This window comes from Cervus elaphus, chromosome 1, assembly GCF_910594005.1.
Source record: "Cervus elaphus chromosome 1, mCerEla1.1, whole genome shotgun sequence".
Taxonomy (NCBI): domain Eukaryota; kingdom Metazoa; phylum Chordata; class Mammalia; order Artiodactyla; family Cervidae; genus Cervus; species Cervus elaphus.
In genome coordinates this window covers 89,363,828-89,390,985 of record NC_057815.1, presented here as the reverse complement: position 1 = coordinate 89,390,985, position 27,158 = coordinate 89,363,828, and the positions used below count along the sequence as shown (strand labels likewise).

Here is a 27,158-nt window from a genome sequence, read left to right as displayed (position 1 = left end):
TTATGCAAAGACAAGTGAACGGTATCTGAGACCCAGCTAGGTACTTAGCTTGATTATTTGGCAGCTGCTGACCAGGGATGATTCCCCCTTACCACCTAACTATTTTAAATTTCTCTAAATTACCTTAAGTCCTTTGGAAGCAAGTGAACTTGTCTTTCACATATACTCTTATTTGCTGTTTATATTTTTATTGAGTTAGGTAATCACCAAAATAACTTACATTTATACTATATGAATAGATATAGGGTGAATAGATTTCACTGTAGATCATATAGAAACCATATGTAGGTAAGTCATGGAAAATTCACCAAACTAAGAATCAAGAAATCTCCTCTAGACCATTCTCCTCCACCCAAGTGACCTTTGGCGGGACACTGAACCTCTTTTCCCCCCATGTATAGAAAGAGGATAAAGATGCTTTATTTATTTATTTGAGCCTCATGAAAAGAGAGATTAACTAGACAAAAAGCTTTTGCTCAAGAGAATCTTATGGTTGAGTAAGAAAGAGTTACCTAACTAAGAATAATATTAAAAAAAGAAAGAAACCTGAAAAAAGAGGATAGTGATGCTTTATTTATTTGAACCTTGTGAGGATAGAGATTAATAAGACAAAAGGCTTTTGCTCAAGAGGATCTTACAGTTTAGTAAGAAAGAGCCACATAACTAAAAATAATATAAAGAAAGAAAATAAACCCAAATGAGATAGTGTGCTTGCATTTACATTATGAAATACACAGAAGATGAATGATTATAAAAAATACCTGTAAAAGATAAAGTGCCACTGAAGTATTGGATGGGTATTAACTGTTATTTTAACAAGGGACTTTGAGATGATTGTAAGCAGTGCCCTAAAGTCTTTGATCATAGAATTTGAAAGGTCGTAGACTAAGAGATTTTAACCTGTGTTAGGATTCAGGGACTCTGTACATTTATGTGGAAAAATAATTACATCTTCTTTTCACTAACCTTTTAACTGAAATTTTGACATTTTCTTCGGTTAATAATGTAGACAATAAAACTGCAGTGATATTAGAAGAACATATGCCTCTGTCACCAATAGAAATCATCTATAGTCGTATAATATATAAAAATATTTTTATTCATCATAACTTCAGAATTACAGTAGTTATTAAATATGCTGCTATGTTTTATTTAATGTATTAATGTAGAAACCCATATGCTCACATTTCAAAATACTTCGATATTAATACTGTATTTCAACATGACAGATTTAATATAATCATGTATCTTACACATTAAGCAATATTCTAAGTTGCTTATAGACTTGCTCTTTTAATGCTATGCAATTCCAAAATAAAGTCGACTATAATTTAGAGATGAGATAAATATTTTCAAATTTGGAATGCCAAATAATGATAGTAAATTGCTAGCATTTATTGAGCCAAGTACCTAGATGCCAAGTACCTAGTATAACAGCTTTTCATGTACTGACTCATTTAATCCACACAGTCCTCTGAGGTGTGTACTTTTATTCCCACTTCACACACAAGCTTGCTGAGGCAGTGTACATTTGGGTAAGTAACTTACCTAAGGTCTCAACCTGCAGTTAGTGGTGATTTTGAAGATACAGAATTCCTTTTCTTTTTTTTTAAATTTAGATTTGCAGGTAGAAATTGAAAGTAACAAAGTTTCCCTTAAGTAACAAAAACTCAAATTTGGTAAGACTGTTTACTGCACTTTGGATTATTGTGGTTTTTTCTTTTTATTTCCCCAGCAGACATTAACTTATCATTTTGTGTATCCGGCACTATACATGATAGACTAAGGTCCTATAGATTCTGGTTGCTAAACTTGAAACATCTAAACTCTAACCTGGGGCTCTTCTCACTATGCACCCTTCCTCGGTACTATTCATCCACCCCTTGTGTGTGTTAGTTACTCAGTCGTGTCTGACTCTTTGCGATCCCTTGGACTGTAGCCCGCCAGGCTCCTCTGTCCATGGAATTCTCCAGGCCAGAATACTGGAGTGGGTAGCCATTCCCTTCTCCAGGGGATCTTCCCGACCCAGGGATCTAACCCCGGTCTCCCACATTGCAGGCAGATTCTTTACCATTTGAGCCACACAGATAACTCCTAACTAAATTTTTATCTCCAGACCAGTTCTGTCTCTTGAGCACCAGGCTGGAATCTCCAACTGCTTTCCACATCTACCCTTGTCTAATGTACATCTCAGACACAGCTTGTCCAAAGCTTCATCTTTATCCTGATCTTAGACTCCTTTAGTCACTCAATAAAGATAGTCCTTGACATTCTTTATGTCTCTAAAATCCATTCTCTTTTCTCTACCTGCATTGCTACTGTTCTTAGTTCCAAGTTATCATCATCCTTCACTTAGATTACAGTTTTCTGATTTTCCTCCATTGTTACTGCCTTCCAAGACATTCTTTATATTGCTTTTATATTTACATTATATAATGTTTGAAAAATGCAAATTTGATACCTTATCAAATTTTTCTGTTTACAGTCCTTCAGTCAAAGTCTCCTTCCTTTGGGCTAAAGTCCAGATTTCTTAACATCACTTATAAGACCTTTCAGGGTCTGATCTAGACTACCTCCCAGCCTTACTCTCTGTCCTCCCTTACTTTTCTTGTTGTATTTTATACATTAGCCTCACTCAACATTTTTCAGTTCCTTAGACCACCATAATAAAAGAAGTTAGAATAGCTGCTATGGCAGTTTCTAAACACTTACCTCTGTTTCTATACTTATCTTGGAATGGTAAGGTTTTGTGCTAGCATAAGTCTTTCGACCACAATTTTAGTAGATTTAAACTATAGTATACCACATGGGTGAATTTTACAAATGAAACATTTAATGAAAAAGGCAAGTTATACAACAGTATAACATTTTCTAAGGCTCACAAGCAAACACAGTTAATTTTGTTTAGGAATATGTGACTGACCACAGCATGCTGCTGCTACTGCTGCTAAGTCGCCTCAGTCGTGTCCGACTCTGTGCGACCCCATAGACGGCAGCCCACCAGGCTCCCCCGTCCCTGGGATTCTCCAGGCAAGAACACTGAAGTGGGTTGCCATTTCCTTCTCCAACGCATGAAAGTGAAAAGTGAAAGTGAAGTCACTCAGTCGTGTCCAACTCTTAGTGACATCATGGACTGCAGCCCACCAGGCTCCTCTGTCCATGGGATTTTCCAGGCAAGAGTACTGGGGTGGGGTGCCATTGCCTTCTCCGGACCACAGCATAGAACCAAACAAACTTCTGGAAAGTGCTGCTTTGGGAAGAAGGATGGGGGTAGGAAAGAGTTGCACTGGTGCAATAATATTGGTAAAGTTCTAATTTTTAATTTGGATGGTAGGTCAGTATATCAATTTTATGGTAATGCCTCCTAAAACATATATTGTATATATTTTCTTAGATATGTAAAAAATTAAATTCTAAAATTAATTTTAAAATTAATTATGGAGAAAAATTAGTGAAGTCCTTTTTTTTTCTTAGCATACTAATCTGGGAAAAGATAAAGACAAAGCAAGAGTCTTCAGTTTCACACGTATACACAAAATACTATCCATTATTTCAGTGCCTGGGCAAGTTTTGGTATGAACCAAGCCTTTGCTTTGAATGGAAAGCAACAAAATCATAAACCAATAGTTTTTTTAAACTGAGGCTATGAAGTAGTAGAAGCCATTTCATAAAACATAGCACAATGACAGCAATATTTCATATGGTGCAGTTAGGTTCGATCACCTTTTTCTTCATGTTTCAAAAAGGAACCAACAAGAAGAAAAGAAAGTATTGTGCTGAATTCACAGAATACCAACAATTGAATGTTGTTCGCATTCTCTTGGTTGGAAAACGCTTTAAAAGCTCTCACTGACTGTTTCTCTTTGAAAATCAGTCAGATAGTAAAGATTGCTTTTGTAACTCAAACTTGTGCCAAGAAGATAACGTTAGAGGTTTTTAGCCCAGGTTGCTTGTTAGATTCACCTGGGAACTTAAATTTTTTTTTATTGATGTGACATTCATGTAACATAAAATCAACCATTTTAAGTGAACAATTCAATGGCATTTTACACATTCACAATGTTGTACAACCACCATCTCTGTCTAGTCCCAAAACAGTAACATTTCCATCACATCACAGTAAAACTACTTATCCATTAAGAAATTTCTTCCCATTCTTCCTCTCTCTGCAACTCCTGGCAACCACTAATCTGAATCTGTCTCTATGGATTGATACATTCTGGATAATTCCTGTGTATGGAATCATGTGATATCAGACCTTTCATGTTTGGCTTCCTTCACTTAGCGTCGTGTTTGTGACACCCATCCATGTTGTAACGTGTATCAGTAAGTACTTCATTCTCATTGATGGCTGAGTAGCAGTCCTTTGTATGTACGTGTCAGTTTGTTTATTCATCCACCAGTAGACATTTGGGTTACTTTTGGCGTGTTCATGTCCTTGTTGGAGTGGCTGCTATCAGCACTTTCAGTTCTCTTAGTTGCTGTGTAATATTACATCCAGTGACTATACCACTGTTCATTCTCTTTCTGATGAATTTTAATGTGTTTTCAACATTTGACGTCTATGGCCAACATCGCTGTAAATATCCTTATACAGGTCTTCTGGTGCAATTGGCATCAGTTTCTAGGGTATGTACCTAGGAATGGAGTTGCCAGATAGTAGAGAATGTGCACTTTCAAGTTAAATAACATCATACTGTTCTCCAAACTCTTGTATTTTCTCGCTATTGCTTTATTAGCCTTCTCATAGATTCTCTGACTCCTCCTCCAAAACACAGTGCTGTTGTTTCAGAGTCTTGGGGATTTTGAAGAGATGTCTTAATGGAAGTTTCATTTACTCTAATAAACTTTTACAATTCAATCTCTAATATTTTTTCCTGAGATAGTTTCTGCATTTAAATGGGAGGCAACAAGTTGTAAAGGAAGAGGCATAGACTGAATCTTAGCGTGAGCTACTGCCTGCCAGTTTTGTTGTTTTTGGCAAATTATTGAGCCTAGTGTGTAAAGTGGGAAGAATATTTTTCTTTCATGTAGTTGTGGTTAGTGTAATGAATCCACAATTTTAAAAAGTACTTTTCACAGTGCCTGACTCATAGCAGACCAGTATCAAGGCATATATTCATTAAATAAATATTGATTGAAGACATATTTTATGTCAGATGTGACTTGAGGACAGAGAGATAAACAAGATCTCTTTTGTGTTATTTATAATATTGAAAATTTTGAGACAATTTAAATGTCCACCGTTAGAATTGATAATTATGGTACATTCATAAAATGCAATGCATTTAGACTTTAGCTCAAATGGTAAACAATCTGCCTGCGAGGCAGGAGACCAGGGTTGGATTCCTGGGTTGGGAAGTTCCTCGGGAGAAGGGAATGGCAATCCACTCCAGTATTCTTGCCTGGAGAATTCCATGCACAGAGAAGCCTGGCGGGCTACAATCTGTGGGGTCACGAAGAGTTGGACGTGACTGAGTGACTGACACACACATACACACATATAAAGTGCAATGCAGCCTTTAAACATCATGTTCTCAAATGTGAGGAAATGTTTGTGACCATGTAAGAAAAAAATTACAAGAAGATGAGCCCTTTTTCGTATAATTTATACACTGCATGTACATATAAAGAAATCTAGAAAGATTCAAGTGGATACATTTCAGTGTTCATCGTGGTTACTAATTGGCGTGAAATTGTGTTTTAGTGCTTTCCTTCTTTATATATTTTCTGTACTTTGGAGATTTTCTACAGCTATGTTATCTAAATGAATAGCATAAAGTTGTTAAAGGGATGTGGACTACAAATCTCAGTAACTAAAAAATGATTTAATGTTTATGAAGAATTAGTTTATTGGGGGATTTAATTTTTTGCTAGTTTATATTTTGTTGTTGTTGTTCTCTTAGTAAGCCGTGTCCAATTCTTTGCTGTCCCTTGGACTATAACACTCCAGGCTCCTCTGTTCTCCAGTACCTTTTGGAGTTTGCTTAAATTCATGTCCTTTGAATTGGTGATGCTATCTAACCATCTCATCCTCTGCCACACCCTTCTTCTTTCCCATTCTTTCAGCCTTCAATCTTTCCCGGCATCAGGGTCTTTTCATTGAGTCAACTTTTCACATCAGTGGCTGAAGTATTGGAGCTTCAGCTTCAGTCCTTCAATGAATATTCAGGGTTGATTTCCTTTAGTTTATATAGACATGTTTATTTACCAGGATTAGGTAGAGAGTTAGGTAGCATTGAGGTTTTTTTCATGTTGATTATTTGCCTTACTGAATTTTGAGTTAAAAGTATGACTTATCTTTGAAACTCTTTTCTTGCCTTTTTTAAAAGGCCGAGTAGTTTAGCTCTTCTGTTTTATTCTAGCTTTGTCACAGATCTAAGAAGTTCTCATTTGGGAAAATACATATAAGCATCTTTTTTTAAAAATAGTATCTGTCCTTTCTAGATTTATTTAGATTTTTTATTAACTTTTTGTTTACTTTTAAAATGTTCTATTAATGGAATTAAATGGGCATTTGACCAAAGAATGAGATTCTTTGTTGGTGTGTGCTTGATAAAAGAGAGACAGCTTGGTTGCTAGAGTTAATGGATTCCGATTTTTATCTGACCAGGAATTACTGTTAATTCTAAGGAGAAACTGGAAGCACAATGGGAGATGACAGTGAGTGGATGAAACTGCCGGTTGATCAGAAATGTGAACACAAGGTAAGACTTTTCTGGAACTCAGATTTTACTGTCATTGGCTTGTTTTGTCAGCAGTTATACTGTATAGTATAGTATAAAGCTGCCTAATGATTACACAATACAACCAGAAAAACAGCCTGCTTTGGAGATTGGACACTTTCAGCAGGAAACTGTCTCATGTTTGAATCGTTACCTTTTTAATGTCCTGTTACAAAGAAATAATGACTAATACTTGGATACAAAATGCGATACATTTATAGTGGCCGGCTTATGAATTCTAGAAGGCTTTGGAAGAATAACATTAATATTAAACACAAGAAAAAGTTTATTAGCTAATCTTTAAAAAAAAATCAACTATCTGAATTTCTTAAGCTTTGTTTTTGTTTCTACTGTGGGATCCTTTGTTCAAATTACCTGGTATAAGATAGTCACCCCCCCTTAATAGTAGATGATAATACCAGTAAATTTTGTTTTGTTTCAAAATACTTTTCTTTTAGCTGTGGAAAGCAAGGTTAAGTGGGTATGAAGAAGCCCTGAAGATCTTCCAGAAAATAAAAGATGAAAAGAGCCCAGAATGGTCCAAATTTTTAGGATTGATCAAAAAGTTTGTGACGGATTCCAATGCAGTGGTTCAGTTGAAAGGATTAGAAGCTGCACTTGTTTATGTTGAAAATGCCCATGTAGCAGGAAAGTAAGTACTTTCTTTCCAACTATTCTGGTAAAAACCCCTGTCTGGTGCTACATGGATTAATTATGTATTTTTATGGATCACTGTGCTCAGCACTTTTAGAGGATATTAGTTTCTTAACTTTCACAGCTCCTTGACCCTTGTTTTTCACTCAGTCTTTATCTGCTCTCAGAAATCTAAAAGGTACGTGAGATCTTTAGAGAGGAGCAAATTAGAAATCAGATACTGAGTTTTTTCCTTAGGGTTTAATGAGCAAGTGATTCTCTCCTGCTGAGATTTTTATATGAGAATTACTCTAAGAGGAAAAATTTTTAGAAGAAACTGAGGTGGTTAGTAAAGGCATCAGAATTTCACTGAAAACATTTGAGCATTACTAAAATCTTTTTCTTACAATGGTTCCAGGCTGTGTCATCGTAAAGTCACATCTTTCTCCCTATGATCATTAGATGTTTTTATCTCTTAGGAGAGGATAAGGCTAACTAAACAACCTCTGTAACTCCCAGCTTATTGGTTGATAGATGTATCTAGTCACTCCAGTCTCCCATACCTCATAAACATGACTTTTCTAACACTAGTCTTTATGTCATTGAAAGGAGTCCTCCATACCGGAAAAAAAATGGGGATCCTTGACCTAATTGCACAAGAAATACATATAGCCATCCCTCAGTGTCTCCAGAGGAATTGCTTCCAGGACAAAAGTCCATACCCCCATGCCTTAGGATATAGCAAAATCTACACATATTCAAATCCCTTACATGAAATGGCCTAATATTTGCATATGACATGTTACCAACATCCAACTTTCATCTCTAGGTTACTCCTAATACCTGATATAATGTAAATACTATGTAAACAATTGTAACTACGATGTAAATGATGTGTAAGTAGTTGCTGGCTGTTTGGCTTTTGCTTTTTGGAACTTTCCAGAATTTTTTTCTCCAAATATATTTTATCTGAATTCAGTTGAGTCCACAGTTGAGGAATCCATGGATAAAGAAGACACCAATATGTACTTGACTCACCTCACAATTTATACCTAGAAAGACAGGCATTAACTTGACAGTTTTGTTAATCAGCATCACCACTTTCCCTTGCCATCAGTGAGACGGTTGCTTTTTTAATTTCATTTTTATTCTGATACTAGAAACTTTTTGATAAATGCTGTGTGTGATCCCAGCCCACTCAGTTTCTCTAATTTCCAATAGTACAGGTTTTATTTAAATTAGAAGAGGCTCAAAGCAATAAAGATACTGTAAAGTCTTGCCACGGAGTCAGGAGCAGCCTTTTGTTATTAAAGGTGCATATCCATTCCTTCTGTGAAGAAATTCTCTGTCCTAAAAAGTGTTTCAGACGACTTAAAATTTTTTCCAAAAAAGCAAGAACTCTGTAATCTTATTTTTATAAAATGTATGTGTATCTGTTTTATCTATGCATATAGAAAAGTCTAGAAGGATGGATATCATAAAGTTTAAAGTAGTTTTCTCTGGGTAGTGAGATTTCAAGGGTTTTTTGCTTTCTTGTTTAAATTTCTTCTCTGTGTAAATAGAAACTATTGTGACATGTCTGTTGTGACATGTCTTAAAATAGTTTGCTTAAGTTTTTTTTTTTAAATGTTGTTGAACATAAATGTTTATATAGTCTCATTTATGTTATTTCTAAGCATTTCTTTAAAAAAGAATTTGTTTCCCCCACTTTCCATGACCCTTTCCAGCTCTTTCCACTCAAGTGTGCTTTTATGTGTATGGTTGTTATTGTTTATAATCTATATATTACAGAACCACGGGAGAAGTTGTGTCAGGTGTTGTAAGTAAAGTATTCAACCAACCCAAAGCCAAAGCCAAGGAGCTAGGCATTGAGATTTGTCTGATGTACATAGAGATTGAGAAGGGAGAGGCTGTACAAGAGGAGCTGCTGAAAGGCCTGGACAATAAGAACCCCAAGATTGTTGTGGCCTGTATAGAGACACTGAGGAAAGCCTTAAGGTAAGACCTTTTCTTTTTGCTTCAGTTCTGTTGAGGAGAGTCTCTCAATTGAGTTTGGCTACCTGGTTTAAACAGAAATGAAAACTGTTGGGATTGACTTGGCAGGCCATACTAACCAGAAAAGTGACCTGGAAAAACCAGAGCCATTCTTTAGGCTTGATACTTTGTATTCAGTAATTTTAGCCTTTAAGTATGTTGCATAGTTATTTTATCTAAATCTCTTTCTAAGGAAAATGAGTGGGGTATATTTCTGACCTGTTTTAAGATTATGAATTGACTTTTTCCTGGAAAAGCACTCCTCAGGGTATTTAACAGCTTTTTTTTCTCTTATCCTCAAGCGTAAATGTATGTACTTTGAAATGCTGGCTAAAGACACAGTTGTTGGCTAAAGCAAACCTTCGTTTATGTGCTTTTTAAAATAAAATAGAAGGAAATACTATACGCTTTTAAACAGGCATAGCAACAGAAATAGAAAATAACTTTTATGTAATAAGTTATTTTCAACCCTAGAATTTCATGTTGTTTGACAGTGAAGTTTTTCATGAATGGGATCTCTTTCAGGAACAAGTGGCTGTAATTTTGTATGGAAATCTGAATTAGACAAACCACTAGTTCGTTCTTATCTGGCAGTCCTTCTCATCTGATATCCTGTCCCCAAAACCGCCACATGAGATACTTCAGAAAGCAGATCTAGTGAAATCCTCAATGTGTGACCTATGGGTGTGAAGATCTTCCCAATTCAGTTCTCTTTTGATTTTGTATATGACCTATTTCTTGCAGAATATGCTTCCTTTGATATTTATCTTACATGAAAGTATCAAAATTCTTACATTTATTAAGCTATCTTCAATTTATAAGTCTATAAACTTTGTCTTTCACTTCATTCATAGTGTTCTTTCATAAAATATGGCTTTTACTTAGATTCTTTTGTGATAAAGTTTTCCTCATTCCTAGCCTATTATAGTGTAATAGATGTACTATCGTTTTAGAAATTTAGGGAATTGACTGCATTGTCAAGATTGAGTGAAGTCACTCAGTTGTGTCCGACTCTTTGTGACTCCATGGACTGTAGCCCACCAGGCTCTTCTGTCCGTGGGATTTTCCAGGCAAGAATACTGGAGTGGGTTGCCATTTCCTTCTCCAAGGGATTGAACCCAGGTCTCCCGCATTGTAGGCAGATGCTTTACCATCTGAGCCACCAGGGAAGTCAGACCCAGGGATTGGACCCAGGTCTCCCGCACTGTAGGCAGACGCTTTACCATCTGAGCCACCAGGGAAGTCAGATTGTGTTTGTCTTAATGATCTGTTCTATCCTTAGTCATGAGTTTCTTAATAAAATATATATATATATCATAAATTATATTCTACCTTAAAATTAAAAGTTTCTAATCTGGAATTCTGTAAACTCTGGCTATTTCATTTTTAAGCTGACTGGGAGAATAAAGGCAGAAAAAAAAACAAGTTAGGTATGCTGTCTTATGTTTTCCTAATAGATGTTGCTGTATATTCCCATCCGTGTATGGTTCTGTATTTATTCTAAAGCATCTCAGAATCTATAGTAGAACTACTAGATAGCTCTCTGGGACTTTATGGAACCTTTGGGCCAAACTGTTCAGTCCTTGGTTCCAGAGCTTCCTCAAGCTGTCTACGTTAGCTTTGTGAAGTAGTTCAGTCGTGTCCGACTTTTTGCAACCCCGTGGACTGTAGCCTACCAGGCTCCTCCCTCCATGGGATTCTGCAGGCAAGAATACTGGAGTGGGTTGCCATTTCCTTCTCCAGGGTATCTTACCGACCCAGGGATCAAACCTGGGTCTCCCACATTGTGGGCAGACGCTTTAACCACCAAAAATGTTCTGTGACCCCTAAAATGGGCTTCTCGAACACTTTTTTATCCCCCCTATAGTAATACGTGTAGTATTAAGATTATGTTTTGTGTTGTTATGGTGTCTGTTTTCCACTTGGACCTGCCCCATCTGTTGTTTTTTTTTTTAAGTATCTTTCAGAAGTAGGCCAGGATAGCAAAACAAATAAACAAAAATCAGATGAAACAGTAATAATGCAAAGGAAGATTAAGAGATCCCAAATGAAGAAGTCAGAATGCAACTGTTTTTCCCATGGAAAAGTGAAGCAAAGAGAGATTTAAGTTGCCTGAAGTTGTAGTGTGATAGCCTCGAGTCAGGAATGAAAGACGCACTGCCAGGACTAGTGATCTGTCAAGCAGAGTGAATCCCCGTAATTACATAGAACAGTTAATAAAAGATTACTAAAAATAGATTTCACTCATTTAACTATTTGTAAATTGATTTTGTATTTTAAGCTTTTAAATGTACATACATATATATATTTAAGATGTTACATGAGTGTTGGTCTATTTTAGATTTAAGTAATTCCTAGACTGATTACTGAGAAAGTTTTTAAACGGTAGCATTATTTTGGACTCTGGACATTAAATAATATTCTTGGAAGAATGGCGTTTAAATACAGATGTTGTTATAAGTTCCTTTTTTCTTCTTCCCTGAAAAAAACTTGACCTATATATGTCCCTATTGTACATAGATATAAAACTGAGTTTGAGTGAATTCAAGCTAATATTTTACCCAAGCATATTGCATGGTGACAGGTTTTTTCCCCCCCAATTTTTTATTCTAGTGAATTTGGTTCCAAAATCATCTTACTGAAGCCAATTATCAAAGTATTGCCAAAACTCTTTGAGTCTCGAGAGAAGGCTGTTCGAGATGAAGCCAAATTAATTGCTGTAGAGATTTATAGATGGATTCGAGATGCTCTGAGACCCCCTTTACAAAATATAAACTCCGTCCAGGTGAGGCACTAAGTATTTTGGTTGCCTTTATATAAGGTTAATATGAAGATAGTTCCTTCCTGTCGTTATTGTTGATATTTCTGTCCTTACAAATAATTATTCTTCATTCCTTATTTTGAAATCAGTTTTTTCCAGACATACCTGTTTCTGCTGTTACTTTTGTCCACTCAAGTTAAATACTGTGTATTCTGTGATATCAGTATGTTAGTGTCAAAACTGTAACAGTTTAAAAGATCCTTTTATAATACTGTAGGACTTAATATCCATTTGGACAGAATGGATTCTATTTATTTTCTACATTTCATTTGGTTTTAGAGATACTATTTGATGCAAATATATATGAATTCATGAAATAATGAGTGTCTTAAAAAGTAGATTTTATTTTTTTCTGACTGGTTAGTCACACATCTTCAGTATAGTCGATATAAGTTGGTTTGACTTTTACTACAAAATGTACACAGTTTAAATTTATCTTTTCTGATTTGCCTTATTAAAGCCACATAAATAAGAAATTAGGTTCTGCTCTATTAGTAAATATAAATACATTCTCTAATAGCAGAGATATAGATATGTTTTTAAAATGTTTTATGATATTTGCAGTTGAAAGAACTAGAAGAAGAGTGGGTCAAACTGCCAACAGGTGCTCCTAAACCAACTAGGTTTTTGCGTTCCCAGCAAGAACTAGAAGCTAAATTGGAACAGCAGCAGTCTGCTGGTGGAGATGCTGAGGGAGGTAAGACACTTACCAACACTGGTTTCTATAAAAAATTAGCAAGACTGGCCCTGTAACAGGAACTTGTGTTCATGAGGTAAATTTTATAGGACCGTCATTTCATAAAATACAAGTTGTTTGTAAGATTAATAATTCTGGTCCCTCCTGTGGCAAGATTGCATCAGGAGTGTGAAAGGACAACTGACAACTGTTTGATAAGTAAAACCATTTCATCCATTTTTAAGGTTTGTTTTGTTTTCCTCCTGGAAGGTGGTGACGATGGTGATGAGGTACCACAGATAGATGCTTATGAGCTTTTGGAAGCAGTAGAAATTCTTTCCAAGCTTCCCAAAGACTTTTATGACAAAATTGTAAGTAATGGTAAACTTCTTTCATTTATTTCATGTTTAACAGTTACTTGAATATAGTTGGAGAATGCTCTGCTGAGCCCTCTTCCTGGTGCACCCTCTTCCACCATATCGTCCCTGTTAGAATGAGTCAGTGGTTTCTTCTTTGTTCCCATACTAGTTTGAATAAGTGCCTACGTTAGTCCTTTTTTTCACATCTTGCCAGAAACCCAAACATTATTCTTGACTTTTAAATTTTACTCTTTTTCTGTCTGGGTTTACCTTTAAATATATCTCAAATTCATCCTCTTTTCTCCATCCCCAGGGTTTCTTCTCTACCCAAGGGTTACTGCTTTTTTTTTTTTTTGCTTCCCCAAGGTTTCTTGACCTTGGCACTGTTGACCTTTTTTGGCCAGATATTTGTTTGGGGGATTGTCTGTGCACTGTAGGATGTTTAGCAGCATCTCTGACCTTTATCAATCAGATATTAATACCACCATTCCTCAAGTCATGACAATCAAAAATGTCTCCAGACTTTGCCAAGTATACCCCAAGAGTCAAAATTATCCCCAATTGAGAAAGTCTTGTCCCAACCATTACCATCAGCTCTTGTCATATATGCTGCGGTATCTTCCACAAGACTCCCTGTCTGCTCTTGCCTCCTTCCCACTATATTTCATAGTATAATTAGAGGTGTCATTTTCATTCTGATAATGGAAATCTTCCTATATTATTGCCTCATTAAAATCTTTCAATGGCTTCCATGGGTTTTAAGATGATGTTTGAAATCATACTGTAGTCATTGAGGCAATCTATGGTACCTTTGAGGCCTCCATGTACCTTTCAGCCACATCTCTAATTGCTGTCACTTCCCATGCTCCAGTCATACTGAATTTCTCCTGGTATCAAATGCACCAAACTTTTTTTCCACCCTAAACTCTGGGCCTTGACATACACTGTTCTTTCTGCCTATAACACTCTTCCCCCCCCTCCCCATTTACCCCATAATATCTCTTCATCATCCAGATCCCACCTTAAGCATTACTTTTGGGAGGAGGTCTTACCTGATAACCCAAACTGAGTTAAATCCTTTGCTATCCCAAAGCAGCTTATACTTCTCCATTCCCAGTGGTCATGACCTGATATTTATTGAAGATCTACCTCTACTGTCAGCTCCTTGAGTATTCTGTTATCTTCTGATTAATACATACATATTTGATCAATTGAAGTGAATTATAATTTCCTCCAAGGTGACGCATTTGTCATCTTTGTATCCCTAGTTCTTTCCAACAGTGAATATTCAAATTCTAGTGAAGCATTTTCTACTTTATGACCACAAAGCAAACAAACAAACAAAAAAATGCTATACATACAATTTGGAAAACTGATATCCAGAATTAGAACAATATTGGTTGTTGGTTATATGTTAGTTCTTGTCTGGTGTTTCTAATGTTATCATTATCTAATGTTTCAATTTCTAATGTTATCTCCTGTAGATGTGCTACTGTGAGATATGCTAGAAATGCTTTCTATTAGTGTTTTCTGTTTAACACTTGCTTAAAATTTACCTGGAAAATGAGAAGAACAATCTATGGTATTTCATCCTGCTTACTTATTGTAGAACATTAGGATTATGGAATATTACAAAAGTACTTTTTACATATGAACAAAATTTTATACACATGAACTTAACATTCTGCTTGGCTACATAGTTTTGTAATGTTGATTTCTAACTAGCTTTCAAAAGTTGCTAAAAAACAAAAAAATAGATATCTTTGAATTAGTAGCATGCAAGAATTAGACTTTTGTTTTGCTTTCTTATTTTCTGTTCTCCAAGTGACTCACATTGTGTCTTGTAGGAGGCAAAAAAATGGCAGGAAAGAAAAGAAGCCCTGGAAGCTGTGGAAGTACTAGTGAAAAACCCCAAACTGGAAGCAGGCGATTATGCAGATTTAGTCAAAGCTTTGAAGAAGGTAAATATGAAGAGTTTTAGCATTGGTATACCAGCAGCAGCCCAGGTCATTGGTTTTCTTTATCAGTCATCTTTTTTATCACAGTTAACACCACCATTTAGGGAACACTGTTGATTGTTTTTTTTTTTTTTGTGGCGGGGGGGGCGCCCGCCGCCGCTGCCATGCTGCCCGGCCAGCGCGGGCACAGCGGGCGGGGGTGGGGCCTGATTGTTTTTTAATTATATGCATACATGTTTTTTTAAGGGTTATTTAAAGTGATCGGTCTTAGGTTAGTTTAGAGGGATTGGTTTTTAATCTTTGTTAATTATCACTTTGACTAAATATGTTATTTGATAGCATACACAAACATTAAGAAATAGAGAATCTTGCTGATCTAGAGCCAAATATTCTAGTTTTATAATTCTACAGAATGAGCTTTTTAAATTGGGTCTATTTAATGGAACAAATATTAAATATGAAGAGTATTTTTCATTAGGTAGTGAGTGATACCTCTCTATTAGCATGTAAAGTGAAGCGTAGGACCTGGGGATATGTGGTCAGTTATAAAGCAGGTAAGTACTAAATAAGAAAGAAATATTTTAGAAAATACTCTTTGGTATTACTTAGTTCCAAGCAAGTTGAATGCTGGGGTGGATATTTTTGTATGTAGTGTCTTATCATAAAATCTGTAAGTCAGGTCAGACACTTGTGGATGTTGTTTTAATAGAGCTTAAGAGCAGACTCTAAAGGCATCTTCCTTTTATTTTTTTTTTGAAGGCGTCTTCTTGAATATAGCAAGGATAAAATGTTTTATTTGCTTCTTCAGCTTGAAAATACAGAGGATCAGTATGGTGGGGGGTGAGGGAGGTTACTCTTTAATTATATGTATATGTAAGTAGAGTAATTCTCATTATTCGTGGTAGTTATGTTCTATAATGTCACCACAACCACCGAATTAGCAAATGCTGAACCATTGCTCCAAAAGAAGATACAGGGTTAAGGTCCTGCAGCCCTATGGTCACATTTTCATCAACTGATCAGTGCATGACCTTGTTTTATTCTGTTTGAAGATGTCTTATTCACTATATGTTATTGATCCTTAACATTGAACTCACAGCCAACAGCAGTATAACTCATGCCTAAACAAAGCCTCCCCAACACATTTATTTTCTCTGAAAGAGACATCACTGCCTTTTTGCATGTAAGAACACAAGAGAGCACCTTGGCAGTATACTTGTGGGTCATTTTAAACAGTGGAAGCATCAGCCAAAAGCACAAAAATGCAGGAAAAAACCCATGGCAGTAAACTAGACTGTGAAAAAGACACTTGTTTACAGTGTGAGAGCTAAAAGACAAAGGCAGAGTATTGCATTGTTCATCTCAGCTGGGAATGTGCTTATCAGGCAATTCAGATTTTTCCCAGCTCTGTGCTTATCTGTGAGGAACCAGGAAAGTGCCTCAATTATTGATTTGGGGCTTATCAGTTAATTTTAATGGGTAGATGAATTGGCAAATGTGAAATTCATGAATCATGAGGCTGGATTGTATTTTCTCACAGTTAGTCTTCCTTTGCTTTTCTCCAAGTAGGTTTTGGAGACGGGGATATAATTTGTCAAAATCATTGTTCCTCTGTCATCTATCTTGAAGAGCCACAGACCCAGGCAAGACTACAGTCATCTCTCAATATCCCCAGGTTGGGGGAAGAGGAGGGCAGAGTGTTGGTTCCAGGAGCTCCCACCTACACTAAAATCTGCTCAAGTTCCTTGTATAAAAAGGCATAGTACAGTGAATACTGTTGGCCTCAGGAATCTGCAGTTACAAAGGACTGACTGTCATTAAAAGGGAATTGCCCTAGGGAAAAGATTCACCAACCTGGAGCCTAGGAGGAAAGAGGGAGGGTAGAAGGCAGTAAGAGGCATTCTAGTGTCCTTGAAGAGCTTCAGATTCTCTAAGTTCTAGCATATAATTTTTTTAATCAGGAATCTTATGGAAACATGATATATTGCACTGAATTCTCAATGCCTCAAATAAAAGCTTCTATTTTTCCTTATGTAATGATCAGGAATGTTAATTGAAATCAGGAATGTTAATAATTGATGTTCTCTACGTGCATTTTCTTAGGATATTAGCTTTTAGATGGTAACTGTTCTGTGATTTCCATTGGCTTTGTGACTGAATATAAACTCTCACTGTATTCTATACAGAGAAGGTCATGGATTTTTATATTTGGTAGACATAAACAGTGGATCTGTGTGAGATCTTATGGTAGCAGGAGGCACTTCTTTCCTTCTTCACATGGTGGAGTCAGGGCAGTCAATCAGAGGCTACAGACCAGTAAAAAGAAACTTAATTTTGTGGCTAAAATATTTAAAACCATGAAAAATTAATGTCAATATAAATTAACATGAAACATGACATTTTTATTTTTGTATTTTCTATTTTAGTTACTTGTAGACAAAAATAAACCTCATATCCATATTGTTTTTGTTTTATTATATAGTTGATTTATAGTGTTGTGTTAATTCCTATTGTACAGTGAAGTGATTCAGTTATACATATGTATATATATTCTTTTTAATATTTTTTCCATTATAATTTATCCCAAGAAATTGAATATAGTTCCCTGTTCAATACAATAGCACCTTGTTTATTGATCTTCTGTATGCTAGTTTGCATTTGCTAATCCCACTCTTAATCCTTCCCTCCCCACACCCCATGTCCAGCCCCAGGTCTGTATTATATTGACTTAATTGGTCTTTGTGGACCCATCCCTCTTCCCTCCATAGTCTCTTCTCTCTGTTGTCTCTATCAAGTAATCTTACTAGTTACCCAGTTTTTTCCTTTAATACAGGTAGTAAAAAGCTACTCATTTTGAAATTCCTCACAATGTTCCTGAAATAATTTTTTTTTAATTAAAAAAAATTGTTATTTATTTTTGGCTGAATTGGATCCCCATTGCTGCACATGACTCCCTTTAGTCAGGGTGGCATGGGCCACGCTTTGTTGTGGTGTGCAGACTTCTGGTGGCCATGGCCCTGTTTGTATTGTCTGTCAGCAGTGTTTTTGTTTTGATTACTGTTTAGTGGCTCACATTACTAGTTAAAGATAAGTAGTAATTGATTATTACTTAAGATCAATTAAGTAGAAGTGACAGCAATTTTAATTATAGAGTAGTTCCCATTACTTAGATTAAATTAACATTGTGAGATAAAACTTTTCTTTCCCTGATCTCAAACAGAATTACTGACTTTTTCTTCAACTCTGAAATGGAGTCCCTTCACGTACACTATTTTTCTTAAAAATAAACACTTTTTCATTTTCCCCATTCCTGTTTCCCAGTTAAGAAAAACTTGTTTAGTCAAACTGGGATGTGTGAGAATGAGTGTTAATAGGCAAATATTGTACTGGGTGCCTGGTTCATCACTTACCAATAAATGCACTCAGTCTTCTGCTATATCCTGAACTATAACAGGTTGACAAGATCCTCTTCAAAACTTTGCATTAGGGTCATCAGTGTCTAAGATTCAATTTCCACTGGTTACTGCTCTTATGGTAATGTTAGATAGTCTCTTAAGAATTGGATTGAATGATGTCGTTTAACTAGGCCAGTATAACAAAAGCACCTTTGAACTGTATTAGAATACTGATGTCCAAATCCCATCCCAAATTCATTGAAGTAGGATCTCTTGGAATGGGGTCTAGCGTGTTTTTGATGACCTTTCCTAGAATATATGTTTAGATGCTAAATACAAAATCTAGCATGTAAATAATACCTGAGAGATGTTTTAGTAAGGAAAAATAATCCAGACACAAATTCCAATAATATGTTAATTACAAAAATGGATAGAATTTTAATACCTAGACTTTTAGTAATTATAGATTTAACAAAACATTTATTAAGACCCTGATCTCATCTTCTCATAAGGAAAATAAATTTGCTGTGAGTTTAGAAGGAGAATGTGCTTTAGTAAAGATAGCAAAAACTTTGGGGTCAAAGCAAATCTAGGTTTGAATCACAGCACTACCATTTGCTAACTCTGTGACCTTGAACATGTTACTCTCTATTTAATTTTTGAAATCCACAAAATTGAGATAATAATAGTACTAGTTTTACAGAGCAAAAATTGAATAAAGATTATAAAGCACCTATAAAATTATAGCATCTAATTTGTTTTTAATAAATGTTGATCTTTTAATTCTTACTCCTCAGTAGGGAATGTATATATATAGGACTGTCTTGCTATGCATAATGCTGTGCATTAAGGGTTCTTTAATTCAGGGAATCTGGAATGAAATGTTCTGCTCATGAAATACCAGATCTTAGGGATAAAATCCAAAATAGAATGAAAGTATTTTTTCTACCTGGGGAAAGTGTGAAAAAGCAAAGATTTGGGGGCACTTAAAAGTAAAGCATCTTTTTAGCATCAGCTGGCTTGAACAGTAAACCACAGTAAAATCTGCAGGAAGGAACTGAGACATAGTAGTCACTGTCTTGCTAAGTTGATACAAATGGAGCTACTACCTATGAGTTTTGCTAAGTTCTGGGCTTTGTAGTGTATGCTCTAGGAGGGTGGTAGTATTAACACTGCTGGAGGAGACTCTGATGAGAGACTCTGAATACAAATCAGATGGTCATTAGTAACTAAAATGGCAGCTGCAAGGCCGTAAGCTCCCTCAAAGGAATGATTGCAGAGGTATTTGCAGTTTAGAATCCTTGTCAACTTCCTTTTTTGTTTGTTTTTAACATTCTTTTCCATTATGGTTTATCACAGGACACTGAATATCGTTCCCTGCTATACAGTAGGACCTTGCTGTTATCCATCCTACATATAATAGTTTACATCTCATCAGCTTGTGAAAGTACCGACAGCACTTTGTACTGGTGCTTCTTGGGTATAAACGTTAGAGCTGCTGCTCTGTGGTGTCTTTCAGAGATACTGCCTTTTGCCTTTCCCTGCCCCACAGCAAAGTCAGGAGGCCTCCAGCTTTTCTGCCCCTATGCGAGTCACCTGCGCAGTTGGGCAGTGCTGACAGCCCAGACTACCACCAGTGGAGAGTCAGAGATTTGATGTGGTTGTATGTACATTTTGTTGGTAGAGCTTTAAGGTAGGAGACTAAACATAAGGAAGAGAAGCTCCCAAATTTTATATTGTCAAAGAAGAATATTTCCTCTTGTGCTGGGGTCCAGCCCCAGCAGGATCCAGGGGAACCCTCAGGATGAACGGCGTCGGCGAATGAGAGAGTGAGTGAGACAAAGCTCGAGGGATTAGTCTGAAGTTTATTTTTGCACGGCCCCTTTATACCCTTAACAACATCTTTGGGGGAAGTGCATATTGCTTACACACAGGTCATCTCAAAACATTAAAGCAACTTGACCTTCAACAGAAACTGGATGTCACCCACATACTTTTTCGTTCACAAGAGTCTTATCATTTGGCCTTCAGGCCTACTAACATTTTATGGCTTGCACCTGGTGTGACTTAAGCAACTTCAGTAGCCGACCCTGTTTTTCTTATAATTAATCTATTTTCTTTCTAATAAGCGTCATCTCTATGGGAACTAAATAGGATTATACTTTTACAGAACAGAAATGCGAAGGACTGCAGAAACAGCAGATATGGCACAAAACAGGCTCTTAGTCTAAAAGTTAACCACCTGCAAGAAGTCGCCAGCTAATCTCTATCTAAAGTATTTTCTATTAGGCACATTTGTGGCTATCATATTTGTGGAGCTTTTCTCACCCCGTGAAGGGGCCTATGCTTAATAGTTTCTTTTGTTAGCGTACTGTGCTTAGGATGTTTAGAACAATCAAGAGCATTTTTTGCAATGAGAGCACATATTTATCACACAAGCCAGAATGCCAGCAAAAGGGTTTGAATTGAAGCATTTCCTTCATCCCTGACCCCTTCACAGGGTACCAGCGTCCAGAAGATTTATTAATTAGGGTTTTAAGTTGGTCCTCATTCAGTGAAAGAGGAGCAGGAGAGCTCTCGGCAGGTAACACAAGAATCTGCAACAGGGCAAACAAGAACAACAGCAGAAAAAGGGGAGGATACAGGGTGGGGTAGAGGCCGAGGCCAACCTGGAGGGTCCCTTATCCTAGACGGCCTTGCCTGTCAGGTTCTTTCCTCGTGACCTCGTCATGGATGGGGTCCGGGCCGGCGTTGCCTGCCCGGTATTTTCTTCATGACCTTGTCACGGGCGGGACCCCCCATAACGGCTCCCAGCACTCTTGTACAGAACAGAGTTGGCTATCCATTACATAATAGCTTCCAGAGTTCCTTTAAGAGTAAATTTTTACTCTTCTTCTTTGCGACTGTGACTCTCTTGTTTTCCTTTTTTTTCCACTCTTTGTAGGTTGTTGGAAAGGACACCAATGTCATGTTGGTAGCTTTGGCAGCAAAATGTCTTACTGGCCTGGCTGTTGGGCTAAGAAAGAAATTTGGACAATACGCAGGACACGTAAGTAACACTTCTTTTTTGATACAGATTAACAGTGTTATCAAGAATCGATGGCTAATTTGCTTTATGCTTTAAAACAGCTTTTGGCATAAATTTTATTAGTACTAAGCATAGCTCATTAAAACATTTATTTTACAATAAAGATATCAGTTGTAACTAAATTTACAACTGAAAATCAGGCACTTGACCTAAAAAGTACTTAATTGAGTTGATTTGCTTATTCATTTACTTACTAATATCCTGTTTTGCTCTTAAAATACGATGTACAGTATAACAGGATGAAATATAACTTGTGATACACAGAACAGAGTTAAAATGAGAATAGGAAAGGCAGTATAAAACCAGAAATGAGATTAATGTATAAAATGTATAGTGTTTTTCTATTTTAAAAAATAATAGTTTACTTGAGATGGGCTTCCCTGATGGCTCAGCTGGTAAAGAATCTTCCTGCAATGCGGGAGACCTGGGTTCGATCCCTGGGTTGGGAAGATCCCCTGAAGAAGAGAAAGGCTACCCACTCCGGTATTCTGGCATGGAGAATTCCATGAACTGTATAGTCCATGGGGTCGCAAAGAGTCGGACTCAACTGAGCGACTTTCATTTTCACATACTTGGGATATTTTGTGTAGGTTACACTGTTGGTGATATATCAGTTTATTATAAGAAACTCTTGACTAGAGACATTTGTTGAATATAAATTTGGAAGCAATCAAGTTTGGGAACAGTTTTAACAAATGCAGTGTTTTCTTTAATTCCGGCATCTGTCAATTGATCTCTAAATCTTATCTGTATTACTTAGATTGGCTAAGCCTCCTGTAAATTGACTGTACTGAACTTTAGGGTTTAACTTGCTAGCCACTTGATCATTTGATTCCCTAGATCGATTTGAGAGTCTCCTAACAGTCTGTAGTCATGTGTCAGTTTATACTGTGAAGCAAACATCTAACCTCACTTTGTTATGGTCTTTGGAGCTTGCTTACTCATAGATTAAAAATAATTTTGGAGAACTTAACTGAAAAAAACAAGACACTACCAAGTAAAAATAAATCATGACTAGCTTGTTACCAGGGAAATAAAAATAAGGGTCTAGACAACCCTTAAACATGTAAATCACAAACTGGAGTAAAATTACTCTCAGTATTTTATAGCATTCATTACGTATTACATAGTGTCTGTGTGTGTGCTGTCAAATGTATTGATTTGGTCAGTTTTGTGTTGCTTAGAATATTTTATACTTTTGTATTAGAAATAACTCTTCAGCTGGAAAACAATTCTTAAAATACATTTTAATTTACTAATTTTGTAGTTGATTATAGATGATTACCTTACCCTCTAGTTTGAATTCTGATTCTGGCTTTCTGATTTTTGTGTGCAGCATAAAGACTGTCGTGCTTTATAGTTTGGGGTATTTGTCCCCCCTTAAAATTATATACTGTGTTTGATATCAAGCATGTTAGAGTGGTTCAGCTTTATTTTCTTTAATTATTTATAAACAGTCTTTTAGCTGTGTATATAAAAGTGAACTTTAGCTTTACAGCTATTAAAATATCTTGATTTTTTTGATTGGTGAAGGGCAAAATGGATAAAAAGTGAAGTCATGACTGTAGCCTGCCAGGCTTCTCTGTCCATGGGATTTTCCAGGCAACAATACTGCAGTGGGTTGCCATTGTCTTTTCCAGTGGATCTTCCCCATCTAGGGATCAAACCTGAGTCTCCCGCACTGCAGGCAGACTCTTTACCATCTGTAAAAGCAAAAAAAACAAAAAACTGCCACACTAAAACAAAACCACCAACTTATTTTATGTCATGTAAAGCAAAGGACTGACATTGAAATACGTGACAATGCACGTAGGCAGCGTGTTTTCTATGGGTGGTTTCAGCAGCAGTGGGAAATATGGCACAGTTTAGTTCCAGCTTTTAAAACACAACAGCAAAAAAACTCCCTGCCTCCCTACAAGAGGCGGGTTGAGGGGACAGTTCTGGGTTGCCATTGGTGAAGCATTCAGTTTGCTATTTTGTGCCACATTTCTCATTCTTATATTCCCAGTTAATTACTATCTGTATATAATGTAAGTCTGCTAGACCATAAATTAGCAGCTTTCAGGACAGATACCTTGAATAGTTCTTAGGGAGGCTAAACAAATACTGTAGCCTAACACCCTGCTCTCTAACAAACATGCACATAATGGAAGTGAAGTCTCAAGTGATGGATGGGACAGGCAGGGGGTGGGGTTCAGTCCCAACTGTAAAAGCGCCCTTCCCCAAACAAATCTAAATGATAGCTTAGTGTGATCATGGGATTTTGTCCATAAAACTAAAAAAAACTATCAAATGCCATAATCAATTGTATGGTAACAAATGAAAACTAGATTTTTGGTGGTGAGCATGCTGTAGTGTATGTATAAGTCAAATTATCATGTGGTACACATGAAACTTAGATAATGTTATGAAACAGTAAAAACAAATAAACAGTTTTATATTTTTCCATGAAAACTATACTCTTGTGTATCACTTCTGTGAAATTTTTTTATAAAAAATTGAGTGGCAGGAGGTGCCATTGAGCTTTGCTATATATTGTTTTAGGTCTTAAAAAATAACCTTAATTTGCCTGCTAGCACAGTGCCTGTCTACATATATTCAATACATGTTCTTGGGAGTCACTAAATATTTAATGGAATTATTGATAATTTACAAGACAGAATAAACATTATAAAAATTCTCAGTTTACTTATCTAAATTTAGTACTTGAATAGGAAAATATAATTCTGATAAAAATTGCTATAATTTTTGGTACTATTTCTTTTTTCTTTAGTGTAGTAAAGGGGCAGGAGACATCTCAGTCCAAGTGAGGTCTACCAGAGTCTTGAGTGGGGAGGAAGAATTATACACTATACCTGTTCCCCTACCCTAAATCCACTTAGTTGAGAATCATTTTGTCCAGTAAGAGTTATTACTGAAAAAAAATGAATGTAAAGTTGCATGTAAGGTACAGATGAAAAAAAAAAAGGTTGAGAAGCGTTGCTGTGATGGTAGAGGCATAAGACTGTTCTGGCATAAGATTCTGGTGCCCTTCAAGAAAGGAAGTGATTCTTTAATCCAATTTAGATTTTTACTTTTTTTTGTTTATATTGGTAGATCCAAACATTGTTTTATTAAGATATAACTTATATACTATAAAATTCACCCTCTCAAGGTATATAGTTCAGTGGTTTTAGTATATTCATAAGGGTGTATTACCATCACCACTAATTCCAGAACATTTTCACCACCCCAAAAAGAAACTCTATATCCGTGAGCAGTCACTCCCCATTATCCCCTCCCTCTAGACCTTGGCAGCCTCTAGTATACTTTCTGCCTCTGTGGATCTGATGTTTTGCATAGATGGAATAATACACGTGTGGTGTACTCCTTTATGACTGACATCTTTCTCTAGCAACATGTTTTCAAAGTTCATTCATGATGTAGCATGTGTCAATCAGTATGTCATTTTTTTTCCCGAATATATTTCAACTGTTCACTTGTAAAGGTTGTACCAACCATTTTGGAGAAATTCAAAGAGAAGAAGCCTCAAGTGGTACAAGCCCTTCAGGAGGCAATTGATGCAATCTTCCTTACTGTAAGTTGAGTTTGTGGTTTTGTCTCAAGTAAAGTTTGTCAATGTGATATTTTTATTGTTCTTTACAATTGAAAAAAACTTATTGACCACACTTTCTTTCTGAAGACCACACTACAGAACATCAGTGAGGATGTTTTAGCAGTAATGGATAATAAAAATCCAACCATCAAGCAACAGACATCTCTATTTATTGCAAGAAGCTTCCGCCACTGCACTGCTTCTACCCTGCCAAAGAGCTTACTAAAGCCCTTTTGTGCTGCTCTACTTAAGGTATAGACTCTCTTTGAAGTTGGGGGATTGTTTTGTACCTAGGCAAGATTTTTTTTCTCTAATTGTGTGCACTGACTACATGACTGTAGATTATTGTCTTTTGGGGAGCAGACCCTTTGTAGCTTTGGAAATTGAATCCAAAGTCTTGTACCATTTATGTTCCCATTCTTGAAGAAAAGCATAAATTTATAATTCCACTAACTACTAAAAATTATATTTATTTGGCCCATAAACTGATATCAGCTATGAAGCTGAATCTGGTCAGGCACAGGCATCCAGTTTAGAGTAGTTGAAGATAATCTGCTTGTGAGGCATTCTGGATAGAGGGTAAGAGGAAGAGTAACTGTTAATTGGCAGAAAGAAAGCTAAGCTTAGTTTCTATGAATTGTAAAAAGCAAATTCTTCATCTGACAACTCTCAGTCTGAAGTAGAATTAGTCATACCTGAAGTACCTTGTATTAAGATTATTCTATTTACTTCCGGACTATAGCACATCAATGATTCTGCTCCTGAAGTCAGAGATGCTGCGTTTGAAGCTTTAGGTACTGCTTTGAAGGTGGTTGGTGAGAAAGCAGTAAACCCATTCTTAGCTGATGTAGACAAACTCAAGCTTGATAAGGTAGGTTAGTAATGGATTGTAATGAAATTGGGTAACAGTACTATCTCTGTGCATTCTAAGTTTTTCTACTGGTGTCCTTTTGATCAGAGTTTCTTGATTAGTAGAAATATTTTCAAATTATAAAAAATAAAATTGAGTGGACCAATCTTTAGAAGTAAAAATGATGTCTTAAGTTAATTTCATTTCTGATATCTGGAAAATTGCCTTTGTAAATACGAATGTCTACCACCAAAAGTGTGACTGTTGTTTGTTTTAAATTTTGTATTGGAGTGTAGTTGATTTACAGTGCTGTGTGGGTTTCTGCTGCACGGCACAGGGACTCATTCATATACCCGCTCCTCTTTAGATTCCTTCCCATGAAGGCCATTACAGAGCACAGAGTGGGGCTCTTGGTGCTCTGCGGGAGGTCCTCAGTAGTTACCTGTTCTTATGTAGTAGTCTCCCAAATTATCCCCCCGTCTCCCCCAGGAAATGTAAACTTGTTTTCTACAAAAATGAGATTATTACAAGCTTCGTAAATTTTTCTCTGCATAGAAATATAGTGTAAGATGTCATTCATGTATATCTTACTGCCGAGAAAATATGGATAGTTTATCTTTGTTGAAAAGGAAGCTTTTCTCTCTGAATTCTCATGTAGTTGTGGTTTAGAAATGACTTACTAAGTAATGTGGTGATTGTGTTTCAAAGTTGGATTCAGTAATGTCTATCTCAATTTTGTTTTCCAGATCAAAGAATGTTCAGAAAAAGTAGAGCTGGTACATGGTAAGAAAGCTGGACTTGCAGCCGACAAGAAGGATTTCAAGCCTGTGCCCGGAAGGGCAGCTGCTTCAGGGGCTGCGGGAGATAAGGACACAAAGGACACGTCAGCCCCCAAACCAGGACCCTTAAAAAAGGCGCCTGCTGCTAAGGTGAATAAATGACTTGGAAAATGTGGTTTAAAAATTAGAATTCAGTAAGGTAGGGTCTGAATCTCAGGTTCACAGTCGTTCTTCAATATGATTTT

General features: G+C 36.4%; 1 protein-coding gene across 4 annotated transcripts in view; it reads left to right on the top strand.

The window, feature by feature from the left end:
• The window catches only part of CKAP5 (cytoskeleton associated protein 5), a 97,165-nt gene that overhangs the window by 28,161 nt on the left and 41,846 nt on the right, over nt 1–27,158 (top strand). For all 4 annotated transcript variants that reach the window (XM_043910878.1, XM_043910851.1, XM_043910870.1 and 1 more), the window contains 12 exons: nt 6,614–6,707; nt 7,184–7,377; nt 9,150–9,356; nt 12,006–12,177; nt 12,778–12,910; nt 13,160–13,260; nt 15,096–15,209; nt 21,546–21,650; nt 25,177–25,266; nt 25,372–25,536; nt 26,027–26,155; nt 26,881–27,063. In XM_043910878.1, the coding sequence (XP_043766813.1) occupies nt 6,651–6,707; nt 7,184–7,377; nt 9,150–9,356; nt 12,006–12,177; nt 12,778–12,910; nt 13,160–13,260; nt 15,096–15,209; nt 21,546–21,650; nt 25,177–25,266; nt 25,372–25,536; nt 26,027–26,155; nt 26,881–27,063 (1,650 nt within the window). In that variant the 5' untranslated portion in view covers nt 6,614–6,650. The remainder of the gene's footprint in view (nt 1–6,613; nt 6,708–7,183; nt 7,378–9,149; nt 9,357–12,005; nt 12,178–12,777; nt 12,911–13,159; nt 13,261–15,095; nt 15,210–21,545; nt 21,651–25,176; nt 25,267–25,371; nt 25,537–26,026; nt 26,156–26,880; nt 27,064–27,158) is intronic.